At 40.7% G+C, this 9,575-nt stretch overlaps 1 protein-coding gene across 1 annotated transcript; it reads right to left on the reverse strand.

The window, feature by feature from the left end:
• Positions 1–564: 564 nt before the first annotated feature.
• LOC116261914 (putative zinc transporter At3g08650) lies at positions 565–6,467 on the reverse strand. The gene is made up of 6 exons (XM_031640853.2): positions 6,321–6,467; positions 4,875–5,441; positions 4,051–4,335; positions 2,982–3,110; positions 2,230–2,327; positions 565–1,769 (listed from the first exon to the last, which is right to left on the reverse strand). The coding sequence occupies exons 2-6, from the start codon at positions 5,361–5,363 to the stop codon at positions 962–964; spliced, it is 1,809 nt and encodes a 602-aa protein (XP_031496713.1). The 5' UTR covers positions 5,364–5,441; positions 6,321–6,467; the 3' UTR covers positions 565–961.
• Positions 6,468–9,575: the final 3,108 nt, after the last annotated feature.

Consider the following 9,575-nt stretch of genomic DNA (forward strand, 5'->3'; position numbering starts at 1 on the left):
ACTGAACGACTGTCCTTCTATTTTATAATTTACCAGAATTGTTTGCTCTCTTAAAAGTGGCATGATTATAAACGGTGAATTAATCTTTTTAAATTCGATACGCATTTGTTTTTACTTATATTAACAAGCTATCATTAAGCAGAAGAATCATAATGCTGCGCGTGACCAAGGCTCCACATTGGTGGCCTCATTTTATTTTCCAATGTCATTGCAAGCTGAGTTTGGACTGAAGCAATTGACAGTAATGCGCGTATCTTCCAAAGCAGTTCATGAACCCAAATATCGTCTTCGAGAATTTACTCTTCATTTGTAAAGTTTGATGTCAAATAGTTAGAAGGCTAACTGTTAAAATCCCGAACCCGTGGGTAAATTTAACTTGATTCATTTTATCAAATATGGAGACATATTCAATCTGAATAACCAGTCGGATCAAATTGAAGTAATTCGATCAGATTGGGATTCAACTTCAACGGCCTTCACTATCAAGTAGTTCGTGGCCTCTGCTTTCGCTTGTTGAATGAAACTATAGAGTTTTTCGAACTGAATTGCTGACTTGGTGGCAAAACCTTTACCATGCCTTGTTTCAGTTGCCCCTTGCAAGTGCCCTTTCTTTGTGCATAAAAGAACTTCCCATTTTTCATTTTTTGAGACAAAAATAAAGCACACCTCGGATAAGCTCTAGACGATCAATTTAAGAAGGCTTTAAGCAAACCCTCCCAATAACCTGTACAGGGCCCTTGTCGTGCAGACAGTTGGAAGAGTATTATTGATAATGTGGATCCGCATAAGCTACAACTCCTGTAATCTTCTTTACAAGTAAACAACACTGGTGGAAGTTACAATAGAAACAGGACCCAGCTCTCACATGCCCTTCAATGTCTTCAAGATGGACATAATCTTGTATGCCAACCTCCTGTTTCCTATTTGATATATGATCAACTTCATCTCGGCCAACATCCTCTCATGTAACAGCTGCAGGAGCAGAATTACAGTAGGGAGTTCGCACGCAGACGAGCTTCGTGCTGGTAAGGCACAAGAAAGTGAATGATAAACCCATTAGAAGCCCAAATATACTCTTGGCAGGTTCCAATCTGATGACCCGTTGGAGAATGCTCCCGAAGCTGGGGAGGAGGGCGCCACATGCGAGTACCATCCAATGATCGAGGCCTTTATAGCTTAAGCCTGCTAGTATTGCACCAATGGCAGATGTTGGACTAGCAAGACCTGTCAATGCCGCAGCAGCAACTGCAGCTCTCCAACTACCCGTGGCGCCATACACGCAGCTTGCTACTGCTGCACCACGAGGAAGCCCATGCAAGGAGACGGGCAGAACCATGTGCCGCCCTAGACCATAAGCTTTCGGGGCAGCCACACCCAGAGCAAGGCCCTCAGGAAGTGCATGAAGGGCTATAGTTCCACATGCAAGGAATGCCTGTAGCGTCAAAGCACTGATGGGGAATCCTGATGGTGCTAGGCTCCCTTTGGAGGTCTTGCACCGGGCTAGCCTCAGGATGCCTGCTGTTGATACATGGAACAGGGCTGAACCTGAGGCTAGTAGAATCAAGACAACAGAGAATTCCATTTTTCCACCGGCCAACAATTGTAGAGGTCGCCAGGCAGCCAGGATGAAGGCAATTCCTGAGGAGACACCTGTAAGGAAAGAATGTTGGAGGTAGAAGCTGATGGCTACAGCAACCAAAGTGGCACCACCTATCAATGGGCCGAGACCAAAAAGAAGGGAGACCAAGAATCCGTAAACGTGCTCTGAGCTGCAATGCCAAAATTTCAGACATCAAAACAATGAAATGAGAAGAACGAGGCTTTCATACATAAAACTAACATGCTATGAATATGACTGGTAAATCAACGTGTATACTTGCAGGCACGAACATGTAAACATATACATGGGTGCCTACTCTATATGCTGGTGATAAGTGGTACGAGATTGGTCGGCCACAAGTGCCAACCAAGCTCTTCATGGGCCAAACAGATGAAGTTATAATCTTCAAGCAAGCAGAAGCTGGACAGCCAAAACCTTACATTCCTAAGTTCTAACTACACCAGTCAACGTCAGCATAAACTCTGGAAATTCAGTGAAAACAGGTTTGCCTTTGGTATAGATATAGCAAGACAGGTAATTCCCACCTATATTTGTGTAAGTATGCCCGTCTAAACTGATAAATTGCTAAATCTTACTGCTGCACCAAGATTACTAGAGGAGAACTTCACCTGTATCCCTTGCTGAATGTCTCAAAAACTGTGCTTAGTGTTTCCATGAAGGCTACAGAGATTGTAGCGGCTGTTGCCACTTGCGAGGGAGGCGCTTCCTGCAATAAATGTAAAACAAAGTAACAAACTATATCACCATAGTAGATCCAGAGGCTAGTGCAATGTAACAACAATATCATCCTCTAAAGATTAGGCACCCATGTATGTGTTTACATACATTCTACTGTCTAAAGCGACGATCTGTTTGTGGTTTCTACTGTCTAGGATATAAGGACTCGGCATGATCATCTTTTTTCTTTTCTTTGTTATGCCGGTGATGATAGGTGGATCTGGTCGTTGGTCTCTTGCGCAGAATTTGTGATCAACATTTGATTTTTATGGTTGTATTCTACACATTGAAGGACACGGCCTGGAACAGAAAAAGGTTCAAAAATTTATTTGCTCTATAATTTCCAGAAGTTATGGTGCGTAAGTTTTACCGAGGTAGCCAATAGCTTGCAAACAGTTCAATAGTAATAGCATATTCCAGATGGTTTCCATGTAAGGTTCTTTTATCCTGGATTTCTCATTTGGGGGAACGGAATAAAACGTGTTGAATTGATCAGCGGCCTGAAAGGATTTGATTCACGCCTGTAGATACCAACAGCCGGCATCCTGTTTTCTTAGTTTAGGGTTGCATTAATTGACACATCAGAATTACTAGAAAAAATATCCACAAAACTTCAGCTGAAAAAGCAGATAAGAAAAGTTACCTTGAATGCATCAGGAAGCACCTCTGCCATTACCATCCAGATCATGCAGCCAGCAGCAAAGCCCGTACAGAAAGGAAGGACTTTGTGGAAAGCATCAGCACACATAAAAGCCGGAACAGCTACAATGGGCTACAACAAGCCACAAAAGAATGAAGTCGTACGAGAAGCACACAGATTGGAATCATGATGTGGTACAGGAAAAAGGTATACGTTGTTAACTGTCAACGATATGGCGGTTGAACAATGTAAATGTTATTTATCTAGATATGTTACTAAAAAAAAAGCAGCAAACGCATCTCATAAATTTCATACACTATAAAATAACCGTAAGATGCAGCCTAAGCCCCAGCAGTGGAAGAAGCAAGATATTCTAGAAAAAATTTTCAAAATGTGTGTTGGACATATATAAGTACAAGAACGTGTTCAAGTGCTTTTCCGTGACTTTGGACAAGTCCACAAACATGCAACATTTCCCAACTCGCTTCTCACCAGAACTTTAGCTGTAAACTTAATCGGTTACACGAAAAACATCAAGGTGGAAAGCGCAATAAATGCACCAAAAGACAGCTCGCTTCTGCAGCTACACGTCATGCTTAATTTTATTAAGATGTTCGAGCTTCCATTAAATAGCTAAGTTCAAAGCAAACAGAAAAATGGCATGATATTGCAGGTACATTGAATTCTATGATTTCTTCAAGAATGTGCTGTGAATATCATGTTTCGGAAGACAAAATTCCAAGCAAAAACACACTCATCCTGAACTAAAAGAAAAATTTTACCATCTGGATCTGGCATTTCGTTAGAAAGTTAAAAAGCAATAATTTGGAAACCATTGACTCTGCCTCGAATGGCATACCAAGTGAAAATCGAGCTCATACCCGTTAGAAGGTGCTTTTTGAAAAATTACTACTTGCCGACTTGTGAAAGAACGTCAACCCAAGTAAATGTTAGGAAACAGTTGTTACACTCATGGTAAACTCACTAAACATATCGATTTGAAGAATTATTGTTTGAAAAACTTTGTTCATTGAACAAGAAATAACCGACAGAAGTATTCATAGAGTAATACCTGAGGCAATGATGTAATTATGCTCCACAACATTGCATTCCTTGCTGAAACTCCTCTTGATGCAAGTACCATGCTCACAGCTAAACCTTCAGGAATGTTATGTACAGCTATAGCTAATGTTACCAAAAGACCTTGATAAAGTCCCTTCGAGCCAGCAAAGGAGACCCCAACACCTGAGCCCTCGCCAAAAGAATGAAGTGTCATTATTCCAATCACAAGAACTGCCTTTGCAGCATCAGCACCTTTAATGTCCAACATGCTTACTTCACCATATTGCTCTAAGAACTGCAGATTACCAGAAGGGTAAACTGTGAACATTCAGATAGTTCATCCAAATGTCGTCCACTACTAAAACAAAGGACACCAACATTCACTAACATCGAGAGAAAGAACAAATCAAGTTAGCAATCAATTGCAGGTGAACTAAAAGATGACCAAAGTACATGTAAGAAAACATGTACACGGCAACTCCAGAAGAATAGAGCACGACAACGTAACGATCCCATTTTTCTGTTTACAAAGACAACCAAGATATATATATTCCATTTACACTGATAGGATCAAAATATTCATTTAGAATAAAAACCTCAATTATAATGGTATACCATGGCTAAAGTATAAAAGAACAAATCATCAGTCATTAGTGATAAAATATATATATGTGTGTGTGTGTGTGTGTTTGGTTACTTCCATAATAAATGTCTTATGACGATAGATTCTTTGACCTTATATATTTCTAAGACCTCAAAACCAGTGAACTGACGAGTATTACAGATGCTCCTTTACAAGTCAGACATGACCAAAAAAAAAAAATCAAGCCCTACCTTCTTACATAGCCAGATGAAAATGCCTCCTGCAAGGATCCCAATTACCACCCAGCTGCCGCTACCGTATTCCTGCCCCTCCTGCACAAGGTCAAAGCTTGCTGCTAGCATCACTCCTGCAGCGATGCCATTGCACGCACCTGCCCAGTGAGGCTCTAGTTCCACAAAGAAGAACGGGACCGCACCCAAGCCACTTGCAGCAGCCATCATCAGGGTCAACCAAGCAACCGTTGACACCGCCACTTTGGTGTTCTTCTCCATGAGTCTATTAGAAGCATCAGAAATGCTCTTAAGAGGCTCTGTTGCAGACCCGCTTCCAGAAGAAGCTCCCAAATATATATTAGGCGGTGAGACAACTTTTTTACGCGACTGGACTTCCAGCAGTCTCTTTGAATTGAAGCTTTTGGATGTGGAATCTGCCAGTGCAGAATAAAATAATAGTAGAAGAACCACCCATGACACAAAGACTCTTCCAAATACTAATCCCATTGTCTTCCAAGAGCGCAACAGTAAATCATGAATTTGATATAAACAAATTTAGTAACGGATTTAATCCTCCTCAAGTATCTGACAAAAAGGAAAAATCAAATATCAGTACCAAATTTCAGTAAGGAACTACTTAATCACCAAATATAGCAGCAATATACATGATATAATTATTTCAGCGATAGGTTCTAAGATCGAGATAAAACTACAAGTTCATTTTGCACTGTCTTGGAATTCTACATCCATAACCGCTATTGCAACTGTCGGTCACAAAAGTTTACAAATGACGGAATGGAGAAATCAAATGATAAGACACTGTGCTCAATTTCAGAATGAGAATTCTGGTGGGATTTTAAAAAAGTTACTCCTTAACAAGCAACAAAGCTCAGTTGAGGCCATAATCTAAAAGCAGAACAGGGCAAGTTGTCCAATTATACGCACAAATGGGTAGCTTTCTTTCCTCAGTTTGCAGCAAAAGATATAAGAAAAAACATGACTAACTTCCAATGAAAAGCATATCTCAAACGAGGAACATCGTAAAACATCTACCCATTGTTGACCAGCGGAAAACTTGTACCAGAGGTCTCAAACAGAAAAACGAAGCAGCAAAAATTAATACAAGGAAGAAAACGGAAATTATCCGCCCACTCACTTCGACTCGGACGAGAATTTAATTCCGAAATCAAAAGAGGAAAAAAAATGTGAGTTCGATCCAGAAATCCATCTAAAAGTTCATCATCTCGCATTATTCCCAACGCCAATTCAAGGAACGGTCAAATCGACCCAGGAAGTCATACTACTTCCGAAATTCTTCGTCCTTATAAAGAAATGAAATTCATTGTACTGAAAACCAGAAGGAAGATGTTTCGTGCCCATCTCAGCAGACAAACTCAACGAAACGCCACCAACGAATGAATAGGAATTAGCGAAAGAAGCAACAATGCGGGTGGAGAGACGTACCAAAGCCCTCGTGCTTGCCGGCGACAGGATGTCTGATGTTTCAGAAGCCGGAAAACCACATAGTGAAGGGTTCGAAGCTAATCGGTGGTTTCCCGGCGCTGCTTCCCGCCATTTGGCCCCTTCCCCGCGGCCAGGAGTTTTGACGTTACGGAATAACGAACTGAAGGAGAGATGGCGACGCTCGTTGGTCGATTTAAAGAAAGCTCGACGAAATTACCAAAGTGTACACTGTTTGGTGGTTAAGGACGCATAAGAAGTCTTCGACCCAAAGTCTTGATTTTCTTGCTGCCATGATGGTCTTTTGGTTTTGTTCTGCTCTTTTCTTTGATGTATATATCTTATTCGTATAGAATAAAAGGGGGAGCTCCCTCCCAGCAGATGCTTCATTGGAACGAATACACTCGTCTGTCGGAGCGTTTAGCATTTTTTAATGGATCGGACCCTGCGTTGTTTAAGAATCGGGTCGGTCCACTAACTTTAAAATAACGAATATATTATTGCAGTAAATATTTCCTTTATGGGGAAAATGCATCAAGACATAATCTTTGCATGGTCCAATTTCAAACCATTTTGGTTGCTTCTCTAATATTACTTTGTTAATATGTTGGCTGATACAAGTTAGGATCAGTTAATATGGTGATAATCGTTTAAAGCTGGTTCAAGACTGGTCTGACTATATATGCCACTATTTGCAGTTTAGAAAAGTGACACCTATGGCAATCGAAATATTTGACGCATTATCTTTGTGTCTCGCTAGTCGACCAGCTATACTACACCCTTTGAAAGCACACATTATTAATATAAAACAACTTGATTGATGCAGGCCGTGTATTGACTAGTAATCTGAGTTTTGGATCTTTAGGCTTTCAAATTCATAGATGTAAAGCCAAACCCTCCTTCCACACATCTTAAAGCTAAGTTCTTGACACCTAAAATAGCAAAATAATTATCACAAGCATAGATCTTATGTTGGACTTGAAATCTTTAATTTGATAAATCTTGAGTCTTGGTCGCATTTTTTTACCGAAAAAGCAAAATCGAGTAACATCATATTCATGAATTTAAGATTCTCGACTGTCATCGACGCGGGTTCAGGATTGTAGAACAATCCGATTCTGTTGTTGTGAAAATCGTTCAGGCCAATCGGTTGTATATCATCTCGAGTTGGAAGTGGATCGAATCCGGTGTTGTTAAAATAGGGTCGCGACCTGAATCCACAGAAAATTGATGAGATGCGACTCTGATTCAACGATGAGAACCACATGCATGAATTCTTTTCACGGGAATATCGGGATGAAAGAAAAAACAACTTTCACGTTATTTAAATAATATATCAATTTTTTCGATCTGCTTATGTTTTGCTAAATTAAAAAAAGAAACACACATCATTCGAAGAGTGCAAATTACTTGGAAAAGTTTTTAATTTAATTCAAAACCAAAGAGAATTGAGAAGTCATCTCAAATTATCAACCGGATGTAAGATTGGTTATGAAATTCAACCAACAAATGCAACATAGACGTGACCATCAAAGCTTGGCCGGAAAAATCTTACATCGCTACGTAAATCCTCGACCCATAAACTCTCTCAAATCTTTTAATCCTGAGAAGTGAGAACTGTTTTGAACGTTAGTATTCCAATGAAAATAACTGCCGGCAATTTCCCGCTTACCTAACGGCCGGAAAAAGAATCCGCCGGAATATAAATTTAGCCCGATTACTTGGGTGCCTTCAACGGAGTATGGCGAACGGTCCTGGCCTGAGAATAATTTTCTACAGGCGGAACAGAAAACCGGGGAACTTCAAATCGACGGCTGGCCGATGTTTTTAAATGACTAAAGTACCCTTTGCGGTGGAGACGCGTTGAAAAGAAAAGGAAAAGAAAAGAACAGGAAAAAAACCGGGGGAACATCAAACCGACGGCTGCCTGATGTTTCACAAATGACTAGAATACCCTTCCTCGTTTATTTGCGTGAGTGCCCACTTTCAGAATCTCCCCAGCTTGACGGCGAAGTGAACGTCTCATGGAAGATTTTTGTGTGTTGTACAATTCATCTTTAAGTCTGATCCGACCTTTATCATATGTTAAGCAGTCGCTGTTTTTTGTGGAAAATATCTTGCAAAGAACGCTACCAAGTACGTTAGAAAAGCCAATAGCAGAGAACTTCACTTCAATAATTTCAATAATTTATGTCCAAGAATTTGAGTTCAATATCTTACGATACGCTGGTATCAGCGTGCGCAACTCCAATTTGTATGTCGGAAAAGAAGAGAGGCGTGGCTGTAAAATATGACGCACAGAAGCAAGCTTGTCAAGCATACGCATGGGCAGGGCAGGGACATGAATTCTTTTCACTTATACAAATTAAGAAGTAACTAAATTTTTAATCCCCTCAAAAAAATTTAGATTTTAATTAATAACAGAATGAATATAAGTAAGCGAATAAGGAGGGGCATCTATGCATGAATAAACAAATTAATGAGAGGATCCAATATGTTAATAAACCCATAAAAAAAGGACCGTGTGGGCAGTTGCTCACACAATCCCGAATGTGGCTCAGCCCCTAAGCATACGTGAACTCCATAATTTCCATTAGACTTTGTTATTTGTCAGCTGGGCCATGGCTTAAGATGATCTTTCATGGATTAGTCTGTTTAAAATTGTGTGTGGCCCTGACAAAACAAATAGAAAAACTATGAAAAAGCAGATAAGTTGCCTCCAACGATGACGCTGAAGCAGATCTGACAACTAAAAAGAGAATGTCAAGTCCCTGGAATATAAGAGACTTGGCAAAAAATTTACCTATCACCGTTGACTAGATCTTGGAGCTGGCAACGCCCCATTCAAGTTGAGCATTTGAGAGAAAAATAAAAATAAAAAATAAAAACGGAAGGGGGAAGTGGAACTTTTCTTTAATGCTGTGGCGATTAAATTGGAACCTGGGTTTGAGAGATCACCGAACTATTTAGCCCCCGGTTTCTGTAACCGACGGTCTATGGTTAGGCGGCCCACGCGCCGGACTGCCTCCAGCCTTGAACATTTCGCTGGACCTTGGCCCTACCCATGCTTCCATCAGAGCAGGGACAAACGGCTGACATAGGCCAGCTGCATACAAGTTTAGACCCGGTCACTAGACGCGGTCGCTGGCTGACGCGGTTTTGCCTGATGCGTGCACAGTGCACTTATGGTATATCGGAAGGATAATGACGCTTTGCCTCGTTGGTTTGTGTGTGCGCGCGCGAGAGAGAGAGATTGGG

This window comes from Nymphaea colorata, chromosome 10 (genome assembly GCF_008831285.2).
Source record: "Nymphaea colorata isolate Beijing-Zhang1983 chromosome 10, ASM883128v2, whole genome shotgun sequence".
NCBI classification, from domain to species: domain Eukaryota; kingdom Viridiplantae; phylum Streptophyta; class Magnoliopsida; order Nymphaeales; family Nymphaeaceae; genus Nymphaea; species Nymphaea colorata.

What these genes read in the sequence shown, in the direction of transcription:
- LOC116261914 (XM_031640853.2), bottom strand. Translation starts at nt 5,363, where the DNA reads ATGGGATTAGTATTTGGAAGAGTCTTTGTGTCATGGGTGGTTCTTCTA. An exon ending in TCATCTGGCTATGTAAGAAG is followed by an intron (nt 4,336 to 4,874) that starts GTAGGGCTTGAT and finishes GGTAATCTGCAG; the next exon opens with TTCTTAGAGCAATATGGTGA. An exon ending in TAATTACATCATTGCCTCAG is followed by an intron (nt 3,111 to 4,050) that starts GTATTACTCTAT and finishes GGCTTGTTGTAG; the next exon opens with CCCATTGTAGCTGTTCCGGC.